This window comes from Sinocyclocheilus rhinocerous, unplaced genomic scaffold (genome assembly GCF_001515625.1).
Source record: "Sinocyclocheilus rhinocerous isolate Xijiao unplaced genomic scaffold, SAMN03320098_v1.1 scaffold781, whole genome shotgun sequence".
Taxonomy (NCBI): domain Eukaryota; kingdom Metazoa; phylum Chordata; class Actinopteri; order Cypriniformes; family Cyprinidae; genus Sinocyclocheilus; species Sinocyclocheilus rhinocerous.
In genome coordinates this window covers 2151707-2178808 of record NW_015658395.1, presented here as the reverse complement: position 1 = coordinate 2178808, position 27102 = coordinate 2151707, and the positions used below count along the sequence as shown (strand labels likewise).

Below are 27102 nucleotides of genomic sequence, written 5' to 3'. Positions count from 1 at the left end.
GGACCTACAATAATGTACAGTATTTGAAAAATAATGTGTTTTTTGAACATTAAAGCATGTCAACATATTCTGTTACACCAAATACACCAAATAATGATCTTTAAAATAGCATCATATGACCCCTTTAATAACATTAAATAAAATGTAATTTTTATTTATTTATTTCTTTACTTGCTTATTTGCATTTTCTTCAAAATTTTTGGGGCTGTTTTTTTTTTTTCTTTTAATGGTTTTTTCTCTTTTGCTCACTAAAGGTGCATTTATTTTACCAGAAGTACAGAAAATATTATTACAAATTAAAATAAAGGTTTTGTATTTTATTTTAAAATGTAATGTATTCCTGTGATGACAAAGCTGAGCTTCCATGTCTTCAATGTCATATGATCCTTCAGAAATCATTCTAATATGCTGATTTGGTGCTCAAGAAACATTTCCAAACATTTTTAAAGCAAGATAAACCTAAAAAAAAAATTTCCTTATTTTTGCACTTATTTTAAGCATAGACCCTACTAAATTTAAAAGTTTTTTTTTTAAATGTGTTTTACGTGTTTTGTGTTATTGCATTATATTTGCTCATTTTGTTTATTATTTGCAGTGTATAAAAAAAGTTTGTTTCTGACCTCATATACAGCTTCAGGAATAGCAGCCCTCCATTTTTTAGTGTACTTGATATGTTCATAAGAATTGACCATAACCTCCACTGCCCTGGGGTATTCATGACACGCCTGCAACACCTACTTAATAGAAAGACAACCAAAAAGAACAACATTCATATTTTAAGATTCATCTTAAGTGCAAACACCATCTAGTTGACTATAAAATTTCCACTGACATCTTCACTCTTCAAATATACTATATGGAATAATAAAGCCGTTTGGGTGGGTGAGTGTCGTACCTTGTGAAACTGTGGTGGATACACTCGTGCTGCTCCGTAGTTCAGAAGCAGCTGATAGCAGCGTTCAGGAATGGCCCACGGCCTGATCTGCGTCACCTTCAGCAGATACTGTATCGCTGCGCATCCATTGATATCCATAGCATTAGTCTTGGCACCGGCCTCCAGTAACATCTGGATAAGCACATGGTCACAGTTCCAGCAAGCTTTGTGCAGTGCCGTCTTCTTGTCTTCCTCATATAAATTTAAGCTAGCATTGTGGTCCAACAGGATTCTGCAGACAAGATGGTGGTTTGAGCTGTAGGTCCGCTCGCGAATGTCCATGGCCCAGAATGCAGCAGTGATCAGAGGCGTCTCCGTGTAGCCATTGATTGCATTGATATCAGCTCCATGGGCAATGTAGTAAGCCACCAGCTCTGGGATACCATAGCGGGCCGCAGTGTGCAGAGGGGTGTCCTGGTTCTCCTCACTGGGCGTGTTGATATTTGCTCCTGCAGTAAGATTAGAAGATTAGAAGTCTTTTGTGTTTTTTGTCCAGTAAAAGTTCAGTGTTGTTTTGGACCCCATTGACTTCCACTATATGGACAAATACAGTTACAGTTACAATTGTTGTTTGTATTCCACAGAAGAAAGAAAGGAATGACATGAGGGTGAGTAAATGTTGACAGAAATGTATTTTTTAGGTCAACTAAGAAGATTTTAGATTTAAATCTACAGACCTTTGAGAATAAGATGTTTGGCACAGTCCAAAGACTCTGGTGAAATGCAGTAGTGTAAAGGAGTATGCCCACTCAGGGACATACTGTTGATCCGTGCGCCCCATTCCAGCAGAAGTCCCACACAGTCAGCATTAGACACTGTACAGGCCACATGTAGAGGGGTTTTCCCATTAGGTTTCCTGTTGACCGCTGCCCCATTCTGCAGAAGGACTATGGCACTCTCCAATGCGTTGTACATCATACACACGTGAAGACCCATCGCCCAGGATGTCTCCAACTTATAACTTGGTAGCCAGTAACCTGGTGGGAAAAAAAAATTAATAATAAATATAAATATATATATATTTGTTTATTTTTAAGGTGTAACTGGTCGTAGTGTTGTTGTTAACTAAAACTTTAAAAAAATATTTTTTGAAATAAAGCTGAAATACAAAATATCAATATTAGATGAAAAACATAAGAAGATAAAAGAAATTTAGAAATGTTGCCTTGGAAACTAACTGAAATAAGTAAGCTGAAGAACTACAATTATAAGTAAAACGGAAATAAAATTAAAGTTACACAGAAATATATATATAAAAAATAATAATAAAAGTCAAAATCACATAAAAGTACTAAAACATCAACTAAAATATTAATATTAAAATATAAAAAATATATATAAAAGCTAATTGATAATGTTAATACACTGTAAATATATAGTAGTCTACAATACAACTACAATAGTATATATAAATAACACTAAAATAACATGACTGCTGCCCATCTATTTTACAATTTCTCCGTTTAGCTTTTTTTAAGCACCTATCTCAGTTGATAAATGTTGTTTTCATATGTTAACATATTTCTTATTAAAGTAGGAAATTTGGAGCAGTTAATATACTTAAAAAAGCAGCTTGCTAATTGGTTGCTGGTGGTATTGGGGGCAGGACATTCTCATTCTATAGAGCATCTGATTAGACCAAATTCTGTGTAGTACAGGATGAGCCATACATGGCCTAAAAGCCACAAAACTCCTGAATTTTTATTTCAGGGGTCGAGTGACAAATTAATTCACAGCACGAAAAGTCTCACTTGAAATCATAAAAATCACTTGTATAGTTATGCAACTGAACAAATAGTTAAATCGGAAATTATAGTGTATATCACACTGCTGATGCCAAGTGCCCTTACTGTGCGTTCTTCAAAGTGATTAAAATTCATAGACGTTTAATCTGTTATTGGCAGTCTAGCTCCACCGTGTGGCTGGATTACTAACTGCAGTCATACAGTCAGTACCATGATTTCTCTGGTAAAAGAGCGACTGTTGTGTCAACATGAATTACCTTGCTTATAAGAAGAAAGGATCATATCGCGGTCCTCCACGTCTAACACAGTGTCTATGTCAATGCTGGTGGTGCGAAGGATTTTTGCAACCTCAACTGCATCGTTACGCGTGAGCGCTTCTAGAAAGCGTGCCTTTAGAAGGTTATCAGCTTCGCGCCGCGACAAAGTCCGGTTATCTTCCTCCGCTAAACCGAGAACTGCTCGAGGCTTGCTCATATCTCACGATTAATCCGCAAGAAACACTATTTCGGTATGTTTAGGTAATTCCAGAAAGCTTTATGAATTCCAGTGGTCAGGAGCGTGCGTGAAACACAGTCGGTGTCGAGTCCGTCACATCAGTCTGACTATTAATAGACTGTGAGGGGAAGAGGTCAAAGCATAGCCTACTCTGGACCAAACAAGCGTTAAAAGTTCACAAAAAATTGGGCTACAATAGTTATTACAGTATCCGCCAAAATACTTTTATTACCACAATAAAATATCGACTGCATTTAAGAAATATGATAAAGATTTAGTCTAAAGACGCCATATTATATCTTATAGTATTTTGGGCGAACCCATTACCAATGGCAAACGGTGCAAAAGTGCACCTCCTTTTTGGAGGCTATCTCGTAAAAGAATGTGACGGATAACAAGACATTGCATTACAAACAGGTGAAATAAAGCCACAAAGTTGCATTTTTCAAAATGAACACACCAATAAAGCTGAAATAAAACATTCAGGTCATTAAGTGGCACAACCATTTTCAGATGTGCTAACAAAAAAAGTTTGTAAGTAATAAATCATAACATTGAAGGATTCTCAAATCATAAATCAAAACAAGAAGGATTTCTTCAGGATTGTGTAATAAGAATACTTGCAAATGCAAACTGGAAGAAAATGCAGTGGAGATAATGGGGCATCACAAGTAAAATCTGAACTTAGAAATAGTTATTTCAAACAATTTAGGCCTAATTCGCAATATTTTTGACTAATTAAACATGTTCAACACACTTCATGGCAATTAAGTTTTACGTTTTGACGAATTTGTACAGTCTTCTCTGCAAGTTTTTGTATTTTGTTCTTTTTTTACTTTTCCGCAACAAATTGCAAAACGTAAAAAAGTCTGAAATGTTTAAAACCTCCACATTTGAATCCACAAACTGCTTGCACATGAACAACTCGAGACAGGTTTGGAATGATCTTTCATTGTATTTCTCTGACCAAATATGTCATTTGAAGTGTATTTACAGTCCAACATGACAAACTTTCACAAGGCTTTTAATTTTTCATGAACAAAAATAAAGGACAGAATTTAGTAGTTTTGGAAAGAATGGGTATGGCACATTGAGGTCCCTCATGCGGGCGGGTATGATGAACAAAAATACACAGGTTAATGCTCTTTTCTCAGGCGTTGCGTGCAGTTCCTCTATATACCCTGACTGACTCTGCCTTACAGTGAAAACAACAAATAACCCATGAAAGAGAAGCACATTTCTGTCCTCAGATCCGTACGTGATTATCCCTGCACGCAGACACATTCAAACAGACAGACCCGGTCTTCGGTCTCCTCATGGAATCGATAAAAAACGCCGGGATTAAAAGCTATTGCTTAACTTTGACATACAAAAGTCAGTATATCATAAATGGGTAGGCAGGTTAGATTTGGATCTACAGCAGGATATTTTTTCAAGTGATTCATAGCAGAGGGCTAGAAATGTTTTCATAATGTTAAGACAAGCGTCTTTTTGCAATTACAATAATAAAGATAGGTTCACAAGAGCACGGTTAGCACGGTGAGTTAATGAACAAACATACAATCTCCTAATTCTCCACTTTTTGATTACAGTTAAGGTTTTTGGTAGTACTTTTTTTTTGCTTCATAAATAATGTGAACTGATTTACAAACATTTCTTTGATTGGGAAAACAATAAATAGGCTATGACAGGCTTAAAATTATTAGAGATAAATAATTCAGTAATTAGCAATAATATAATCTTAAATGGAGTCACATTTGAGTGCTTGTAATAAATTCACAGGGTTATGAGGCACTGCCTAATGCCCTCTGTACAGTGCCCAAGTACCACTGAAGCTGCCTTCGTGTTGCTATGGAAATAATCAGTAATTCAAATGTAAACATGAACGATATGTATCATCATGTATGAGAAAACAGCATGTTTACAATAATGCAGAATTGAGAAAAATATGATACGGTCTGATAAAATTGGGCAGTGAATAGAATGTGGGTTAAACAGGGTTAATATGACTCATCAAAGTGGATTCTGAAATGCAAAACAATGTCTGTAGGCTACTGTGTTTTGTATATTTACAATTGATACATATGGGAAATGTGTTGCATAAATTTAAAAATACAACCCAGGATAAACTGATAAATTGGCGATACTGATTACTCTATGCAATAAATTACATTACAAAAGACTATGTTATGGTGCTCTCTTTGTGAATCTGACAAATAACTGAAAAAAATTAAAATAAAACAACAACACTGGGATCAAACTGAATAAAATCTAGCCTGATAAAATAACACACACTACTGTTTAAAAGTTTGGGGTCAGTAAAACTTTTTTTTTTTTTTTTTAAAGAAGTCTCTTATGTTCACCAAGGCTGCATTTATTTGACTAAAAATTGAGTAAAAAACAATATTTGTGTTAAATATTATTACAATTTAAAATAACTATTTTCTATTTTAATATAATATAATTTATTCATGTGACGGCGACGCTGAATTTTCAGCAGCCATTACTCCCGTCTTCTGTGTCACATGATCCTTCAGAAATCATTCTAATATGCTGATTTGCTGCTCAAGAAACAATTCATATGATAAATATTGAAAACAGTTGTGCAGTTGTGTTTTTCTGGAAAATGTTTTACATTTTGAGCTCTTTGATGAATAGACAGTTCCAAAGAACAGCATGTATTTGAAATAGAAATCCTATTTCTATTGATCAATTTAATGCATCCTTGCTGAATAAACGCATTAATTTCTTTCAAAAATCCTACTGACCCCAAACTTTTGACTGGTAGTGTACTGTACATAGATAGGTCCGTTTTAAGTGCACATTTGTCATCTGCTCTACAACATTTGGATGCCGGTAAAACAGAGGTGCATTCACACAATCGGTGTGATCCAGACTGTAACCTCAAACCGTAAAAATAAAATAAAAATCTAAACAGCACTTCAAAAGGCAGCACTTGGGTCTAACTGAGAATCTAGCTCAGGGCGATGGAGAGGGCTAGAAGCGGGTATCTGTGAAATAGAAGCATCAGTGGGTCTTTTTTTCTTGCTTTTTTTCTTTTAGAGTACAAGTCTTGCATCTTTGTAGAAGAGTTTAAAATGGCAGACTCCTGAAATAGTTTAGTATCCCATTGCTACCATTTTTCTTCCAAAGATCATTAGGAGGATTCAAGCTCGGAGAAGAACATACACATCAGTTGTAATCATCTTGAATACTGGCAGGTTGATGAAGGAGATCCAAACAGGAGGTTCAAAGTATACAGTGAAATATCCACAATGAGGGTCCGTGATATCTCATTACCCAGAATGGCTTTCTTCTCACAGTAAGGTTTGTGTTTGCCAGTGAATCAGACTGTAGTGGTTCTTGTGAGCAGCGCTCAAACTCTTTGAGGTGAAGAGACACTCGAAAGCAACACTGTCCATCTCTCTGACCTGTGCTTTGTCAAAGCCGTCGTATTAAAAACTTTCCACGTTCCTTGAACAAACTATGGCACGTTAGACATATTTATATATATGCTTTCTGCATATGTACAATGTCTCAACGTCTAAAGGTGCTTGTAATGCACAGTTTTTAACTGTCATGGATGAGTTATGAGCTGATATGCTCTGGTTCAATATATACATATTCTCCATATGCAAATAAATAGATATTAATCAGACATAAAACACAGGAAACCAAAAAAGCAGTGATCATTCTGCTAAAACGAGCAAAAAAAACCTGAATATTGTTCAGTAAAAATAACAAAATCCATATTTGGAAATTTTGGGTTCAATTCATCCAATGGCAGCTCAATAGCAATAAGCCCCTTTTGCAATGAACTTTCAGTCCCGTGAAATGCTGAACTCATCTGTACTTATAATTGTGAGATAGTGGTGAGGTGAGTAGTGTCATTCAGTAGCGCCCTCTTCTGGTCCGGAGGAGTTGCTATTTTTCCGGACCTGTTTCTGAACATGCTCCAGTTCCTTCTTGCGCTGCTTCTCCATTTTCTCTCGGTGTCTTTGAGCTTTTTCCATCAACACCTTCAGATCCTTCAGCTTTTTCTTAATCAGAGCCCGATCCTGAGAGGACTCTACACCCAGAGCCTGCCAAAAACATACACGGACACACTTACAGGACGTTCAGATGGGTCCTACGAAACTATGCTAATCTCTAAAGACAACTTTCTCGTTGCAGGGAAAGCAGATGGGACATGAATTATTCTAGCAATTTTAGCATATGGCAGGGGAAGCAGTTATTTTGATGGATAAAAAAACACCTAACCATCTATTACAAACATTTAATGTTTAAAAAAAGATTTAATTTTCTTGTATAAAATGGACTTCGTTATTGAAAAAAAATAAATCAATAAAAATAAATCAAACAAATAAATGTATTAAAGTTAATCAAAACTTTTTTGTTGTAAATGTAAATATTTAAAACATAAATACAGATTTTTAATCTTGTGTACATGGTATATTAAATAAGTAAAGACTTAAATAATGCATTAAATTATCTAATTTATTAGTATAATATTCAAATAACGTATGACTCTAAATGTGCAAAAATGAAGTTAATGATGTTAAAGTCATCTGTTGATCATTGAAAATGTATATTTTTGCCATCTTATATCCGTCATTTGCTTGGTTTTCACCGTACACAATAGAAAAAATAGACAGACTAAATTATCCCAACAAATCTGTTCCTCACCTTGAGTGCTGTGCTGTCCAGCTTGAGTAGCTGCTCTCCATCCACATTCTTGGCAGTAAAAAGAGAGACATACTGTTCCAGGTTCAGACCCATGAGCCAGCATGACACCTGTTGACATGTCCATTCAGTCACACTGCGGTTCTGCCACTGGTACGGCTTCGAAGGAGGACCGTCATCTAGAATCTGACACACACATGCAAACTTACAGCACATAGTCCTCAGCACTAATTAAGAATTCATGTTGACTGGCTTCTATGAATTTTACATGCATTTCAAGAAATCAAGTTAATATACTTTGAGAAAACAAATGGAACCTGAGAAAAAAAATAATTAAAAATGATTGTTGGATCACAAACATTCTGGGATTCAAACTCATAAAAAAAAAAAAAAGTCTCACCTCATCTTCAATCATATCCACACTCTAATAAACGCAGCGTAAAGGACAAGAAAAACCCTCACTGAATCAGAAAAAGCTGATCTTTCCAGGCAGAACAAGTGATGCTTTAGATAGAGTTAACTTAAAGAAAGTCATACAGGTTTGGAACAACATGAGGTTAAGTAAATCAGAATTCAGGTAGTAAGAACAAACAATACCTCATCTGAGGAGAGCATTAGTGTTTGCGATCGGCTGGACATCTTCGCGTCGGTCAGGAGGCCACTGATCTCTGTGGAGCTGGTGCTGCTGAGGCTGAGGTCATCAGTGACACCAGGACCCTGGAAGAGAGACAGAGAGAAATACACCAGTAAGACAACTGTTATCTGATTGACACATTTATCCGTGTATCATTTTGGTTTGATTGAATTGTTTCTCCATTACTTGAGAGGTAATCATTTATTCCTTGATTCTGATTGTTTTATTGACTATGACAAAGAATTATCAGTATAATTACTGGTGATTGACAGTTAAGCCAATTAAGTCTCTTAAGATTAACAAGACAAAAGGAGACATGCACATGCACACCCCGACAAAATGCTTTGTGTACACTGATACTGTCACTCATATGATAATCGTGATAATTTGTCACGGAGTACATTCATTTGCATTTTTAAATGAACGCATTTAGGGAAAGTCTTTCAACGTGAAGCGTAATCAGCTAACATGATGCATTTGAATATGATTCTGGTCAGATGTTCTGAACACAAGGTCACAGTTTCAAGAATCAAATGGCATTATGTTCACCGGTCGTTTTATTCTGTAAAATATTGCTGAAAGGCTTTGAGTTTCTCAACGTCAAACATTTTTTGAAGAGACACACTCTCGTCCCTGTAGAGACTATCCACACAGATGAGATGGACATGTTTACCAGTCTGGTTGTCTCCAGCACCTCAAAGTCTGTGAGAGAGATTCTGAACTGAATATAAAAATACTACTCTGAATATGTTGGGCTGTTTGCTGGCACAAAAGTGATTCATTCAAAGCTAACTGAACGCCTTGACTCAGCATGGGGAGCAGGCCACAGTTTTTGTCCTTCAAACTTAATACAAGATTTCATTGATCCCAGAAACACAGCCTGAGCAAGGTCACATTTTGTGACGTTCCTCTATAATAAGAATATGAAAACATTAAAGAGTATGAGAGTCAGAATGCATGCAGCTGAGGGAAATTTCCCAATACTTTAGAATAATTCAGCAACAATAAAACAGTAATGCACCACAATCAGAGAAACATCCGATTAGCCTTGGATCTGAACAAACATGACTTGATACAGTACCACATAATATGAATAGGAGAAGAAGCGTGGCCAGGAAAAAGATTTCTGTTCAATGGAAATGCAACACACCAGAGGGAGGTTATATCACTAAACAGGCAGCAGGCATTTATATTTTAAACAACTCATTGCAATTTCTTTGAAACTAGCTATCTAAATATATACTGTATGTATATATACGCCTGTGTGACTTTTCTCACCTTGCTCTTGCATCTTTCAGGACTGTTCTCTGCTGAAGGCCCTGTGGAGCTAAAGATAGGGGACTGGTTATTCAAGCATACATAATGACTGAATGACTGGTACATGGCACAGATGCTGACAAGAGCTGAGACCTGCATTTATTTCACTGCTTTACAGACTTAAGGGTCAGCCTTAATTTAGTTTTTTTTTTTTAATTTGCATTGTTAAAAGTCTATTGTAATCCAGGGACGCTGTGGGATATGACCGGTCATCCGTTTATTCCCGGTGGAAATAAAACCTTCATTTAGCCTCGCATCTGCTGAGCAATTCTCTTTAATCATCGATTAAGCAATTCTTTGAATCATTGAAGATTCATTCGAATGCAAAATGTGTGTGTATGTCCTGCAGTCTGGCACATCTGAGATGTCCAGCCCAGTCCATATTAATTAGGTGTGTAAGATCAAGAAAAATAAAATGAGAAAAAAGGTTTGTACATTAAATCCAAGGACAAAAACTTACAAAATCAAAATTCTTAGATTTTTTCCTTTTTAACTAGTGTGGAAGCTCTTTTGCACTTTTATTCATCTTGCAGTCCTGGAGACCTCAGTTTTAAGGCACAGCTGGGCACGTACTTTACAATTCATGAGACTTAGGTTACAATGCATTTATCCTGACATTGCTATGCAAAGGATCTCAAAAATCCTGCTATTTCATTTGTAGGTAGGCTGAATGTAACCACTTATATTAGATATGTGGTTCTTTATTTACCTTTTACCAGGAGATCCTTTTGGATCCTGCTCTTTCCCTTTACTCGTCCTCAGAGAAGATCTGAAAGTATTACCAGAAGCTTGTTACAATTTGGGATAAGAGAATTCCCATCAGTAATATACACAGTTTCTTTTATTGAATCTACACTACCATTCAAAAGTTTGGTGTCAGTAATTTCTTTTAAATACTTTTGTTCAGCAAGGATGCATTAAATTGATCTAAAATCGACAATAATAACATTTAGAATGTTACCAAATAGTTCCATTTCAAATAAATGCTGTTCTTTTACACTTTCTATTCATCAAAGAATCTTGAAACAGCAGAATATTACGCACAAATATTAAGCAGCACAACTGTTTTCTGCCACAACTTTTTTGGACCAAATCAGCATATTAGAATGATTTCTGAAGGATCATGTGAAACTGAAGACTGTAGTAATGACTTCTGAATATTCAGCTTTGCCACCACAGGACATTTATTTAAAAAATATATTAAAATACAAAACAGTTGTTTTAAATTGTAAACATATTTCACAATGTTACTGTTTTTACTGTATTTTTTGATCAAATAAATGCAGTCTTGGTGAGCATAAGTGACTTAACATTAAGCATTACTAACATTACTTTTGAACAGCAGTTTACATCAACAGACAGAAGGTTTGTGTCTTTTGCATTCATTCTGACAATTACATAAAGCTATACTGTACTTTTATACATCATCATCACACATGTAAATGTAGAATTGGCACCATCTTACCCCAAGTCTAGAAGTTTTTCGCCAGATTTATCATCACGACTTGCTGAGGAGCCTGTAGAACAATCAGGCAGAGACAAATAGCAACATTTACTGTATAGAGGCCATATCCATTACTTCAAGTGTTCCTCTTGTTATGTTATCTTTTCTTTAGGGACTTTTCCTCATTGTGTCTCTCAGGCTTTAAGCATAATTCATTAGGCCTGTAATTGAGCCCTAATCAGGTATTAATGGTTTGGTGCATTTACCTTCATTATCAGGTCCCTGAGGCTGCGGCTGCCTGAGCCTGGCCTCTGTGGCACCAGCCACCCTGGAGGATTGAGGCCCAGAGCCCTACAGACAGCAACAGAAAGAAAGAGAGGTGTTAAACATCCAAAAAGAATGCTCTTTGCAACAATAAGTGGTTTCCTGTCTGTTTCTGCTGACCCAACAGTACTTCCTTCTGTTTCTTTGCAGAGACGTACTGTATTATGGTTATTACAGACACATACAACAGTTAGACACAGTGTGGCTTAGAATTCTGAGAGAGGAAACGTAAATGTTTTCTCAGGAAACCTAAAAAATATGCTAAATAGGTAAAAACAGGCCCTTAGGCAACAACAATTTGTAACTTGATCCTGCCGTACAAGAACAACAATATGTACAATAACATGTTCTAGCTTTTCTTTCCTGTTTTGTGATCCTATCCCACCCAAGAACCAGTGATGGAAAAGAAAACTAATTCAGAGTAAAAAAAATAAAGTTACAATTGTGACTGTTCATACATCATAAATGCATTTAATGTTAATGGAGTATTTTGTAACCATAGAAAGCGGACATATTCTACACATACTCATGAATTAAGCATGAGATTAGAATTGACTTTCATTCTTCATCAGTGCATCTGGTTTAAATGTCCTGAGTCTGAATGAGAAGTGTTTGGTGCGTGTGAAAGTGAGTCTTACCCTCTCGTTTCTCTCAGGGTGAGTTCCACTGGTTCCTGTCAGCTCGTCCAGTTCTAGCACACAAAACAGATCCATACAATTACACAGACTGCGAAACAGCAACATATTTATTATATACAGTGGTGACCAAAATTATTAGAACACTAGTATTTTCAGCAGCTACATTTTTTTAAGATATATATTTTACAATTTTACTGTATTTTTGATCAAATAAATGCAGCCTTGGTGAATTTTGCAGCAAATTTTGCTGACCCTAAACCATGTTCTACACTAAACACACAGTGTAAAACACACAGTGCAGTGTAGGAAAAGTATATGAATTTTTCTAATAATTCATAATGTCTTTAGCAAACCTGGAGCCCAAACAATGAAAAACACTCACATAACGGCTTTAACATAAGAAAATTTGCCTTCTGGCCCAGTCAGAGCTCTGACCTCAACCCGACTAAGACCTCAAGAGAGCGCTGCACACCAGACATCCCAAGAACTGTAGCTATACTGAAAGAGAAATGGGGCAAAATTCCTCCCGACCATAGTGCGGGCCTGATCTGCAATTATGGGAATCGTTTGGAGGAGGTTTAGGGTGGGACAACCACCACTTTTTCCAACATTCTTTTTTCATCCGGTACTGTGAATATTTACATAGTGTGTTCAATACATACGTGAAATCATATCATTGTTTGTGTGTCTAAGCAAATGGTGTTTGTCTGTTGTTGTGATTTTGTCTAAGATCAGATCTAATTTTATGACCAAATTCACATACTTTACACTAGGGGTGGGCAAACTTTTTGACTCGAGCGCCACATGAAGTTTTCCACATTAAGTGAGGGGAGCAGCTACATTTTTTTAAGATATATATTTTACAATTTTACTGTATTTTTGATCAAATAAATGCAGCCTTGGTGAATTTTGCAGCAAATTTTGCTGACCCTAAACCATGTTCTACACTAAACACACAGTGTAAAACACACAGTGCAGTGTAGGAAAAGTATATGAATTTTTCTAATAATTCATAATGTCTTTAGCAAACCTGGAGCCCAAACAATGAAAAACACTCACATAACGGCTTTAACATAAGAAAATTTGCCTTCTGGCCCAGTCAGAGCTCTGACCTCAACCCGACTAAGACCTCAAGAGAGCGCTGCACACCAGACATCCCAAGAACTGTAGCTATACTGAAAGAGAAATGGGGCAAAATTCCTCCCGACCATAGTGCGGGCCTGATCTGCAATTATGGGAATCGTTTGGAGGAGGTTTAGGGTGGGACAACCACCACTTTTTCCAACATTCTTTTTTCATCCGGTACTGTGAATATTTACATAGTGTGTTCAATACATACGTGAAATCATATCATTGTTTGTGTGTCTAAGCAAATGGTGTTTGTCTGTTGTTGTGATTTTGTCTAAGATCAGATCTAATTTTATGACCAAATTCACATACTTTACACTAGGGGTGGGCAAACTTTTTGACTCGAGCGCCACATCAAGTTTTCCACATTAAGTGAGGGGCCGCATAATATGTTTATGACAAATGAAGCTTTGATTTTTTTTTTAATTCTAAATTGACACTCATTTACTACTGTACTGTATGTATACTTGTACATAGGCCTACATGGCAGTTCTATTCTTGTACCATCTCTACCTTTTTTATGAGCACTTTATGACACACAGATAAGTTGCATTGGTGTACAAGTCGATTGATGTATAAGACACATGTTATCATTTCATTCAGAAATAATGTAAAATAAACGATACGTTTACAAACATTAGAAACATGTATATTCCCCACACTCCACAAAAAAGCCCTGTAAATTTAGCAGTGCTCAGAATAGAAAAAAGAACGAAAATATAAGTAAAAAACAAACACAAATTATAGTGGCATTCACTCTAAACATATATTATAAACGCCCAGCCTAAATATTTAAAGTGAAACTGAAACTAGCGGTGTGGTTGCTGGAAAATGCACAATACAAACTCAAAACAAACTCACTTGCCTTTTCTCATTCGCTTGACCTTGATTGCTTTATATAAGTCGCCTTTGAAATCGCAGCACGTTTCAGATGAAAAAAACCCGCAATTTATAATCCAGAAATAATATCCATTTTCATAAAAATGTGTGTGGAAAACAGAAGAAAAAAGCATATCTTTGCAAGACAAAAAAAATTTTGTATTTGCTGTGCGGCTTGAACGCAGCGTCCGTCAAAACTAGATTAGGCGCCTATCTTTAGCGAAGCAGCGTGGGAGCCGCTTCTGAAACGTGCCGCGGCATGGCAGGTGTAAACACAAGCATTGACTGAAGTGGCCGCATTGGAGCGGCGGGACGGTGTAAATCGGGGGTTATATACGGGATACAGCTCAGACCGGAAATGAACAATGAAATTAATTTTCTACCTATTAGATTGTGTTTTATTTAACGTCTACACCTACCCCTTACAATAATGAAAAAATAGTAATTATTTTTGTACAGGGTGACAAAAATTATGCTGTATTGATGTGCGCATGCCCAGTAGCGCCATACGTATCCCTTCTAGCCTTAACCGTTATATACCGCATTACAGGCTATTGGATTTTACCATCCATTCGATTTTACTGATATTGCATCAAATTAGCTATTTTGGACCAACTGCCTCACGGGCTGGATGAAAACGCCCGTAGTTTGCCCACCTCTGCAGATTCGTATCATTTTTAAAAATCCCTGGCGGGCCACCACAGGAGTGATAGCGGGCCGTAGTTTGGACACCCCTGCTTTACACATTTTCCTGCAACTATGTAATAGGAGAAAGTATTTTAACACGGAAAAAATTGCTTAAGCAAAAAATGACAGTAATCCACTATCAAATCAGCCCTCTACGAACACCTTGGCAATTGAATCGCCATTGGCTAGTAAATTTTTTTGTTTACTCGCCAGACCGATAAATATATATATATATATATATATATGTTTGTAAAATGGCAGTTTTATAAATATCTGAAAGTACACTCTTAACATCAGTCAGTCAAGCATTATAATATGATAATCAATATTATTTAATGATAGAACTTTAGTAATTAGAATTAAAACTTGATAACCATGTATGAATGCATATTGATTGCCGTTTGCGCATTAGTTCCGCCCACTACCGGAGAAAGCGGTAGTTCTTAAAAGCAGAAGAATTCCAAAGGAACTCCGTTATTTTGACAGCAAAATACAACAAAGAATATCGTTTACATGTAACGCGGCAATTCTCTCTCTCCCTCTCTCTCTGCGTTTGTGTGAAACAAAGCGACGGCGAGTCGTGCCCCTTCACACTAGAGTTTACTCGCACATCCATTCAGATGAACTGAAAAACAGCACAGATCGCTTGGCGGAGACAGTAGTGAAACTCTGAAGCGCTCAGTCAGAGTGTTCGGTGAGTGAAAATATATCTGTGCTAAACTTATACTTAGCCTTCAACTCACATACTGGCGAGTAAAATCTGAGAAGTTATTAGCAATTGGCTAATATTAGACATCATTTAGTCGCCCAGAGTGAAGATTTAGTCGCATATGCGAGTGATTTACTCGCAATGTAGAGGGTTGCAAATATCAGGTGCTTTGGCTGATGAAAACATACAATCCTACAACAGACTACTGGCTAGTTTGTTTATATGATACAATGTCCTGTAGCGCCATATGCTATTTACGGATATTTGAAATGAAATGGGCTCTTGTTGGAAACAGGGCTGAGAGGTTTCCTGCAGAAGAGGCTTTCAGTGAACTGAGGCCGTCACTGCGGCAGCACTTCCTCATAATCTGCCTCATTCAGTCACAATGCATCCAATCAGCTTTCCAGCGCTGTCCACTCTTATCACAGTGATCATAGCAGATTCAGAAATAGGCAGATTTGAAGGGCCAGTGCACCCATTACTATTGAGTGTGTGAGGTGTGAAGCATCAAGCGCCTGAGAAGAATGATGCTGCTTTAATTTCATTAACAAACCTCAGTTGCGTGCCGCTGCAAGATCAGAGTTCAAAATGAGAGAGGGTGTAGGGGCATTGGTGCAGAATGGAGTTTATTACAGAGAGATACTGTTACATAACAAGCAGAAAGTGCTTGCCATATTTAACACAAGTGAGGCTATGAGGAACAGAAATATTTTTTGAATATTTCACACTGTTGTGTCCCAGGGCATTGTTTGTTCAGCTGTCAATGTATTGAAAATATAGTATAAATGATTTTTACGTTAATTATTATTATTATCTAATTTTTTTATTCAAATGATTATCATTATGATTATTATTACTATTTTTGTTATTTAAAAATAAAAAAGATAATAATAATAATAAAAATTAATTTTATTATTAGCTAATCAACATGCATAATACAATATTTTTTAAATATGAAAAATATATATTTTAAATAATTATTGATATTTTTATTACTCTCTCACTCTCACTATATATATTAATATTTAAAATTATTGTATTATGCAGATGATAATAATAATGAGATGATATGATTCATATTATTATCATTATAATGCATAATACAATAATTTTTAAATAACATAAAAAAATTATAATAATAAAAATGCATAATAATAATAATAATGAAGAATTAGCACAATATTATTTAAATTTTAGATGGAGTTTGTTACACTACATGTAAATTTCCCCAAAATATTTAATGTTAACAACTCCTATTCAGTTCCCTTTTTAATGGCTTGTTCTGTTTATTTGTATGAGGATAAAAAAAAATTAAAGCAATATTTATCACTGATAAGCAAATTTGTCCTGCGTATTAATTGTTCCTGTCACATAATGATGATGCCCATCTGGTACCTGCATGGTGCTTCACCTACCACTATATCACTATTAATAGTTTGGGTGCAAAAAATGACCTGCTGTATAAAGTGTGTCCTGGTACGCAAGTGAGTGTGTGTTTATATGAGTTCTGGTTTGAGGACACTTGTCAAACAGAAGACGGATGATCATTTTGGTAATTAATAAGCCAGTGGGTGAGAGTGTTGAGGTGCGTGTATGTGTGTTTTTGTGACTCACCTCCTCCAGCAACACTTCTCCTTGGACACTGTAAGGCTGACAGTCTCTCAGTCAGCTGGACTCGGCTCTCAGCGCTGTTGTTGTTATTGTTTACCTGGATGCCATTTTGCTTCATCAGCTGCATCAGCTCTGACTCCAGTGTAGCAATCTAAACAAGACCACACGTGCTATAGTTTTTATACGACACACATATGGATTATACAGTATAGAAGTCTCTTATGGTCACCAAGTACAGTAAAACAGTAATATTGTTAAATATTCTTACAATTTAAAATAACTGTTTTCTATTTTCACATATATTTTATGTTATTTATTCCTGTGATGGCAAAGCTGAATTTTCAGCAGCCATTACTCCAGTCTTCGGTGTCACATGATCCTTCAGAAATCATTCTAATATGCCGATTTGCTGCTCAAGAAATATTTCTTCATTCATCATTGTTGAAAACAAGTTCAGTTGCATAAAATTTTTTGTAGAAATTGATACTTTTTTGTGATTCTTTGATTAGAGAACAGCATTTATTTGAAATAGAATGCTTTTGTATAATTATAATATTATATTATAAAGATTGACTGTCATGTTTGATCTTAATGTGTCCTTGCTAAATAAAAGTATTAATTTCTTTCAAAAAATAAATAAATAAATAAATAAAATTTAACAGGGTAGTATATACTCCTATATGAAAAAAATCTCTATTAAATATTATATTATAAGATATTATCAGTTAAACAGAAGTGCCTTCCTGCCAGCAGATGCACAAGTTCTATACAAGTTCTATTCTATATGTTGGTTTCTTATGGCCCATGTATGTGGCCCATTTCACTGTATAACACTTGTAAAACATAATTACAGGCCTGTATAAATCATATCTAACTACAATAAAAGTATTTACTGTGATATTTGAAATAGATTTACAGAAAAATTCTGTTACTGGTTGTCCAAACATTTTGTCAAAAGGTGGAATTCACTCCCACTGAATTGTGCATGCACATAGCGCACCATTTATCGACACACTCACTTACCTGACCTTCAGGAGATCACTACTGGGTGTTACCTAATTAATATTCAATCTGACCAGGTCTGTAATGTTTTAATATCGTTCCTATGCTTTGTCTCATCCAAATTTCCAGCAAAACATTTAAGAATCTTGCTCAGTTGCGATATACCTTTTCCACGCGGGCTCAAAAACTGACTTAAGCAAACAAACTTGGATGATTTCACAGTACAAGACAGTTGCCATGAAATGCAGTGAAATGCAATGACGTGTGTGTGTGTGCAGATAATTACCCTAACTTGAAGACTCTGGATTTCAGCCAAATGAGCTTTTTCCGCCTCCTCCAGCCTCTTCTTCTCTGCATCCTCCCTCTGAGCAAACTCCATCTCTCTGAAAGCGAGCAAAGACAGAGATTTGGCGAAAGGACAATAATGTTTGTGCTCATATATGGGCTGAGACGGGTTTGCATGGACCTATTAGTCTGTTTCGAAGGGCTTCGAGAGCAGAGAACCTCATTATCATGCAAATAACAAAAAACAAATCCATCAAACTACTGTCAACTGAGAGACTTCTCGTACAATGGAGTGCCATGACTGCATACTCAGGTTTGTCGGCATGGATAGACAGCGACTCTGCAGTTAACTATGGCAATAATGCCTGAAGGGAAACCACAATTAAAGGCAGTCAGGCTCCAGAGGAGAGGAGCTGTGATAGAAATGACCACAGAGATCAGCTCACACACACACTTTTAGGCTTGAGGAATGCACGCTGAGATTTCACAACCTTCAGCCACACAGACATCATGAAGACTAAACTCACAGTTCACAGTTATAGCCTATAATCGCAACGCATCTTTTCATTTTATAACCTAAGCTGCATTTAAGTACAAAATCTACCCTGTTGAAAAGGCTAGTCACTCATTTATGTGATTTGGATCTTCTAGCTTCACCATGCTAATCGACCAGCTACGCCAGCATATGCTGGTCCAGCATGACAGCTGTTTTACAGTAGAACAGACATTGTATGTAAATGGCTACAAGCCATTTCTTGTCACCAGGGCTCTGTGCCAAAACCTAGAGAGCTGCCTACGTACAGAATCACAAACATATTCTTGACAAAGACTGTTACAAAAGGTAGATAGTATAATTATGCAGATTATTAAGACTTCGTTTTGTTCAAATCCAACATGTCATGTATCATTTGTGGAGAAGCCAATCCCATAATGCACTGCAACATGTTCAAAATCCATCCCAGATTGTGGGCAAAGTGACATGAATGTTAATTATAACCACAATTAATTCAGTTAAAAATTATATAAAATACTTCAATTTAATTTAATTTAAGAAAAAATACCATTATACATACAACTTGTATGTGCTGCTTATTTTTAAAACAGAGTATACTGCTGTTAGCTTAGCGACATGCTAATGTCAAGCTCCACTGAAATCAGTTGTAGTAATTTCTTTATATTCACAGTATCATTTATTAGTATATATATTTTTTTTTAGAAATTAATACTTTTTAAGTTTTTACTTTTTAGCAAGGATGCATTAAATCAATCAATCAAAACGTGCCAGTAAAGACTTTTATAATGTTAAAAAAGATTTCTATTTCAAATAAATAACATTCTATTCAAAGAAAAAAAAACTGTATCACAGTTTCCACCTAAATATTACGCAGCAAAACTGTTTTTAACACCGATAATACAAAGAAATAATTCTTGAGCACCAAATCAGCATATTAGAATAATTTCTGAAGGATCGTGTGACACTAAAGACTACTAGAGTAACCGCTGCTGAAAATTCAGCTTTGCATCACAGGAATAAATGACATTTTAAAAGATATTAAAATAGAAAATAGCTATTTTAAATTGTCAAAATATTACTGTTTTTACTTAATTGAATTAATGCAGCCTTGCTGAATATAAAACATCTAACTGAAGCCAAACTTTTGAAGATTGGTGTATATACCTGTATATAAGTGTTTCCAATGTGGGTTGCCTATAAGGTTCTATGATGGTTAGGATGCTACCTAACATGGCAGCTCCCTATGTAGGCAAGGCAACTAACAGAGTTTAAGAACGCCACTACTTTAAAAACTCAGAAGCTCTTTTACTGCCATTCATGGTAATGAGCTCATTTGTGGTCTTTTGTGAAGAACAGCAGCCATATAATCAAGATCCCTCTCTTCAGCGCTGCGCTGGTATTATAATTACCTGAAATGTAATTAGTATTCTCTATGAATTCTCTTATGTTTAAAGGACAGAGTTAAAGTACGCTTCGATCATCTCAGAATCTGTACCTCTGCTGGAAGTCTTTAATGAGCTTCTTGGCCTTGTTGTACTTCTTTTCCAGGGCCTGATACTGACTTTGAGCCTCCTTCAGATGCTCATTGACCGTATGGCACAGAGTCTGAGCCTCGATCCAATAGCTCTCCAGTTTTAGCATCCTCTCCTTATTGTCCTCAATGCTTTGCTTGAGCTGTGTCTTCTCTCTCTCCCACCTTGCCTTCTCTTTTTCCACTGCAGCCAGCTATATAGAGAAACCAGGATGGAGACACAGAGAGGAAATGAAGGTAAAAATCCCACAAATTCAATAGAGCATATAGTGAACTGTTTAAATGGACATTAAAGACAACATGAAAACAAAACAGACCCAATTTACTAACTTAAGAAATGTTCCTGTGCATACTACTTTTATTTTACAGGAATGATACATGTCTTCATATGAGATGGAGGAATATAAATAGATTTGTTCACACCATAAACAAGCCGTGAGTGTCTACACTGTCATTTCACAAGTGATGAAATCTGACTTTTGTTCAGGCAGTGTAGTCAATATCCGGCGCATCTACATGGGTAGCAATAATAATGATGTAAACGTCAGCACTATGCCAAGAGATTTTCTCAGACAACAACTGAGATTAGCCGTCAGTGTGGAAAGCTAAAATTTGTGATTCTGCTCATGTCTAACATGACATTTGCCACTGAATTCACAAGGTGCTTAAGAGAAGGTGCTTTAAGCATTCATGCACATACTGTCCAAAACCGCTGACTCATTCACTCATTCACTATTCACTACAAAGTGAATGCCACTAGCTCTGAGGAAAGTGTGAGTAAAAAAATGTATGACAAATGTTCTGAATGACAAAAACCCTATTTGGTTTGCTGTTTAGACTACAAAATACAAAACAGAATTGAGTTGGTTGCAACAAAAACATCAGATTTTTGCCACTGTTGTTTTTGTTAACTAAAACTGAAACTAAAACTAATACAATTAGTTTTTAGTAAATAAAGAAAGCTAAGATACAATATAAATATTCAACAAAAAACTATAATATACTATAATATATATATATATATATAATATTTATTTTATAGTTATAGTACATATAAACTATAATATATGTACTATAACTATAAAATAAAAATTAGACACTATGTCTTAGCATTCTAATTGAAATAAGTGTAAGTACTAAAATTACTAAAACTAAAACAATAATTAACATAAATAGTGTATAATAGTAAATAATACTAAAATTAAAATTAAGATTTTTATTTTTTTGCTGCCATTCTGAGGTCATGTGGGTGCACTTTCCTCTTGCTTACTTTATAAATGATAACAAACAAAAAAGTTTGAAGTATAAAGGAAACTTGCAATAAAAGCAGTTGTTCTTTTTCTTCAACGTACTGCAAATTCCAGTTGGGGAAAAAAACATCCAATTTGTAGCTTTCTGTGAGGGGGGAAAAATATTAGCAGATACAGTAGCCTCTTACCTTGTTCTTGAGTTTCTGAATCTCAGCTTCAGTGACAGTGTGTTTAATCTGCAGCTGATAAGAGAGAGTAGAAGAAAGATGAGTGGATGATCAAGGACAGTCCTCCTCTCAAAGGAAACTGACCAGAGAGGCTCTCTCTGCGTGACAACACTCTCTCTCTCTTTCTCTCTCTCTCTCTCCATTGCCAAAGCATGCATAGGAAAAGAGAACATATACAACAGTGTAATTTGGAACAATATAGCAATTGAATTCAATTTTCAATTTAAGAGTGCTTTATTGGCATGACAAAAATTATACATTTGTATTGCCAAAGCAATTGCAGCTGGACTGCTTACAAATAGTACACATGTATTAACAGAAAGAAAAATAATAGTAATAATAATAATATATAAAAAGTATTAAGCATGTAGTGCAAAATGAATTACTAATGTATGTAAGTATATAAACTAGAAATAAAAATAAAATAAGGGATTAGACATATTTACAGAAGCAAAATATACATCTAAGCAATATAATACAGTAATTTGGCGTAGTATAATCTACATGTGCTGGAAACATCAGATATGGGCAGGTTGAGTGTTTTCTCTTCTATTGGTGCTGATTTTTACGCCACATTTACTTTCAGTGTACATTGATTTGATAAGGTCATAGGTTTTACCTCCTATGCCACTTTCAATAAGTTTGTAGAATAGTCCTTGGTGCCAAATTGAGTCAAAAGCTTTTTTAAAGTCAATAAAGCATGCATATATTTTACCTTTATCTTGGTTAACATGTTTTTCAGAGAGAGTATGTAATGTATAGATGTGATCAGATGTACGGTAATTTGGTAAAAATCCGATTTGGCTTCTGCTCAGTACATTGTGTGTGGTGATGAAGTCTAATAGTCGAGCATTTATTATGCTCTCTCTCTCTCTCTCTCTCTCTCTGCAAATCCAGACTCAAGAGAAAGAACAGCAGAGAGCCAGCAGGAAATATACTGAGACAACTGAGGAATGAGTGAGTTCTGGGACACAATATTTACACCATTTCTCGCAAAAGAATATGGATTTTTAACAATTTATAGTTTATTACAATTTAAAATAAGCATTGTAATACATTTTTAATGTAATTTATTCATATTTAGCAGCCATTACTTCAAAATTATTTCAATATGTTGATTTGTTTCTCAAGAAACATTATTAGCAATGTTGAAAACAGTTGCTTAATATTTTCTGAAAACATGATTCTTTGATGATTAGAAAGTTCAAAAGATAAACTATTATTTACATAAAATAGCTAAAATTTATTGCCAAAACAACCAAATTATAATTTTTTATCTGTATTTAGACAGAAAATAAAGCTGACAGCTGAATTAATATTTAGTTTGACCTTTTCAGGTTTTCTAAAGGTTAAAGGGGTCATATGATTTTTCTTTCTCTTTGGAGTATTACAAGCTCTTGGTGCATAAAGAAGATCTGTAAAGTTGCAAAGACTAAAGTCTCAAATCCAAAGAGATATTCTTTATAAAAGTTAAGAGTTAACCACACCTACCTAAAACGGCTCGTACTAACACGCCCCCACATGTCTACGTCACGATGTGGGAAGATTTGCATAACACCGCCCAAATGTTCACGCAAAGAAAGAAGGCGTAACTTTTATTCTCGCTGTAGTATTGTTGTTGCCGCCGCCATGTCGTGAAGGCGCTGTGTGTTTCTTTGTGAAAGCGAAACTACTTTGTTTGGCCTTCCAAAAGAGGACGATATCCGCTTCGTCATGCTTAGAGCTGATCCGTGCTGGTCGCTGAGGAAATACATCAACTTCGCGCTGTGGATCACCGGATCGGCTTTCACCGTGGACGAAGCGGAGTCCAGCCCGGGGTCGTCACATGTGGTTGCCGCAAGCCCGCCGGACGCTCCTTCGTCGAATCCGCCGGCCGCGCCGTTCTCAAGCCCACCGGCCTCCGCTCACTCAGCCCGCCGGCCGTTCCTCCCTCTAGCCCCCGGCCTATGCTCACTTAAGGCCACCGCCGCTCACTCTAGCCTGCCGTGTGTGGCGCTGTGTTTCGTTGTGAAAGCTAAACTACTTTGTTTGGTCTTCCAAAAGAGGACACGACTAGAAATCAGTGGTTAAGTTGTATTTACAACACTGTTCCAGAACAGTTCAACCCAAATATTCAGATGTGTCCAGCGCATCACAATATTGTAAGGGGCGTAACATTTCTGTCACATGCTTGAGGTATTCGGCCAATCACAACGCTCTGGATAGCTGGCCAATCAGAGCACACCTCACTTTTTCAGACTGATGAGCTTTGTAAAAATCGACGCGTTTCAGAAAGGCGGGGCATAAAGGAGAAACAATAATGTACAGTATGTGGAAAATAATGTGTTTTTTTAACCTTAAACCGCATAAACACATTTCATTACACCAAATACACAAAATAATGTTATTTTTAGCAACATCATATGACCCCTTTAAGTACTTCCTTTCATTGATCCATTTAAAAAAAAAATGCATGCAATCTTGGTTTACCTCTCGAAACTTCTGATAAAGTTTGGTGGCATCCAGTTCTGATGGCGAGATGATGTCCTCGTTTTCAGGTAAATCGAAAACCTCGATGGCCACATCTCTGTCTGTTCCTGTCTGGCCTGCCTCCTCCTCCTCCTCCTCATCCGTGGCATACTCCCCTGTCTGGGCACGAGCACATGGGAATAAACATCCACACTGCATTTACTGGAGCAATCAATGTGAAGGGTTTCTATCTTTAATAGGCTGAACAACTTCACATTGTGTGTCCAGGATGCTGTATTTTCTTAAAACAATACAGATACTAGACCAATTCATATCCTAAAAACCTGATTTTTAGCTTTTATATTAACTGGTATGCTTAGCCAATTGAAATGTGAACTTTACCTCGATTTGAACAGCTCAACAAAATCTTAGGACCACAAGTCTTTTGACTTGAGCTAGTAAACAATGACCTAACAACCCACAGAACACTGTAGCAATCATGTAGCAATGCTCTAGCAAGCACTCTGAACATCTGAGTGATTGCATAGCAATGCGTGCATAAAATTGAAAAATTTGGTCTGTTTCTTAATATGGTGTTATGCATAAAATACAATACTGTTCAACAATAAAAATTTCTTATGGTTATCAATGTTGAAAACAGTTGCTGCTTAACAACTGCTTAATGTTTTTTAGTGAAAACCATGATAGCCTTTTTTTTCAAAAATCTTTGATGAATAGAAAGTTCAAAAGAACAACATTTATTTGAAATAAAAATCTTTTGTAACATTGTAAATGTCTTTATTGTCACATTGTTACATTTAACGCATCCTTGAATATATATATATACAGTGGGTACGGAAAGTATTCAGACCCCCTTAAATTTTTCACTCTTTGTTATATTGCAGCCATTTGCTAAAATCATTTAAGTTAATTTTTTTTCCTCATTAATGTACACACAGCACCCCATATTGACAGAAAAACACAGAATTGTTGACATTCTGTTTTTCTTTTTTAATAAATCTGCAAAGATGTCAACAATTCTGTGTTTTTCTGTCAATATGGGGTGCTGTGAGTACATTAATGAGGGAAAAAAATTAACTTAAATGATTTTAGCAAATGGCTGCAATATAACAAAGAGTGAAAAATGTAAGGGGGTCTGAATACTTTCCGTACCCACTGTATATATATATTTTTAAATCATGATGATGCCAAACTTTTGAACAGTTTTGGTCTGCTATCTTTTCAAAATAAAAGCGATTCATGCAGCATCTATTTCTCCTGCTTGCGTGTGGATCTGCCAGTTATTTTAGGCGGATGGATGGATGGATGTGCAGACACACACAGACAGGTTGGTTCTGCTTGGCTGGGGCTCGTATCTGGTTGCAGGGCAGGGCTGTTCCCTGGGAGGCCTTCTTTCCAGATCAAATTATTCTGCCTGGCAGGAGGCCATATATAACCCTGTCCTACTGTACTGCTTTAACCTGAGTGGTCTCAATTGTGTCTCATTTGTGTCTCTCATCCCCTCACACACATGTTAAATGAGAGGACACGGAGTGTAGCACACAGACTCCATTTCATCAGCATGATATTATCTCTCAGATACTCTCAAGGGGCAAATTAGCTCATTTTGGAGTGTCACATTCAATTAGTATATGTGTCACCATCCTTTTAACACGCTGGTGGTTGGAAAGCGTGCATTTGAGGAAACTAATTGAGGAAACACATTTGAGGAAACTAATTGTAAGAAGGTCATATAAAGAGGCACAGAGAGTACAGAGAGCCACACTAAAAATGTATTAAGGTCACTGTATTAGATAACAAAATAAGTTCGTTTTACTATATTTCATATTATAGTTCAATACTATTTTGTCAAAATATATCAAAAATAAAACACTAAAAATTTTAATAAATTGTTTCAAATGCTACATGTGAATTTGGGAACATTATAATGTACAGTAAGAAAATGGATATACATTTTTTTAGATTTTCTAAAGATTTTCTAGGGATACATTTAACTGTTATGTGCTTTTAAAGATTAACTTTATGTGAACAGTAAATGTAAAGTAACTAAATGTAAAAATATTGGAAATAAGCAATTTTGTGTCATATATATTGTGATATGTTTAATATAATAAATATGATATATATATATATATATATACACACACACTACCGGTCAAAAGTGTGGGATCAGTAAGATTTTTAATATTTTTTACCGAAGTTTCTTGTGCTCATCAAGGCTGTATTTATTTGATCAAAAATACAAAAACAACCCTGGTTTTTTGTGAAATATTATTGCAATTTAAAATAACAGTTTCTATTTTAATATACTTTAAAATATATTTTATTCCTGTGATGCAAAACTGAATTTTCAGCATCATTACTCCTTCCTTCAGTGTCACATGATCATTCAGAAATCATTCTAATATGCTGATTTATTATCAGTGCTGGAAACAGTTGTGCTACTTCATGTTTTTTGGAACCTGTGATACTTTTTTCAGGATTCTTTTATGAATATAAAATAAAAAACAGCATTTATTCTAAATGGAAATCTTGTGTTATACACTAGATATACAATATACACTACTGTTCAAAAGTTTGGAGTCAGTAAATTTTT

General features: G+C 35.8%; 2 protein-coding genes across 5 annotated transcripts in view; both read right to left on the bottom strand.

Annotated features, from left to right (window-relative positions):
* LOC107722148 (ankyrin repeat and SOCS box protein 4-like) overlaps positions 1–3153 on the bottom strand; it is a 4407-nt gene extending 1254 nt beyond the window's left edge. The window contains exons 1-4 of the mRNA XM_016530392.1: positions 2937–3153; positions 1612–1911; positions 896–1383; positions 621–734 (exon numbers count right to left, since the gene is read on the bottom strand). Coding sequence (XP_016385878.1) covers positions 621–734; positions 896–1383; positions 1612–1911; positions 2937–3153 — 1119 coding nt within the window. The remainder of the gene's footprint in view (positions 1–620; positions 735–895; positions 1384–1611; positions 1912–2936) is intronic.
* Positions 3154–5908: 2755 nt separating this feature from the next.
* The window catches only part of LOC107722146 (neurabin-1-like), a 54733-nt gene continuing 33539 nt past the window's right edge, over positions 5909–27102 (bottom strand). For 2 of the 4 annotated variants that reach the window (XM_016530384.1, XM_016530382.1), the window contains exons 7-20: positions 24507–24665; positions 21999–22052; positions 20525–20754; positions 18517–18613; positions 17232–17379; positions 12215–12267; positions 11519–11603; positions 11274–11325; positions 10518–10577; positions 9770–9818; positions 8455–8574; positions 8258–8281; positions 7861–8043; positions 5909–7256 (exon numbers count right to left, since the gene is read on the bottom strand). In XM_016530384.1, coding sequence (XP_016385870.1) covers positions 7062–7256; positions 7861–8043; positions 8258–8281; positions 8455–8574; positions 9770–9818; positions 10518–10577; positions 11274–11325; positions 11519–11603; positions 12215–12267; positions 17232–17379; positions 18517–18613; positions 20525–20754; positions 21999–22052; positions 24507–24665 — 1509 coding nt within the window. In that variant the 3' untranslated portion in view covers positions 5909–7061. The remainder of the gene's footprint in view (positions 7257–7860; positions 8044–8257; positions 8282–8454; positions 8575–9769; positions 9819–10517; positions 10578–11273; positions 11326–11518; positions 11604–12214; positions 12268–17231; positions 17380–18516; positions 18614–20524; positions 20755–21998; positions 22053–24506; positions 24666–27102) is intronic. The other 2 variants (XM_016530385.1, XM_016530386.1) reach the window with 2 other exon arrangements.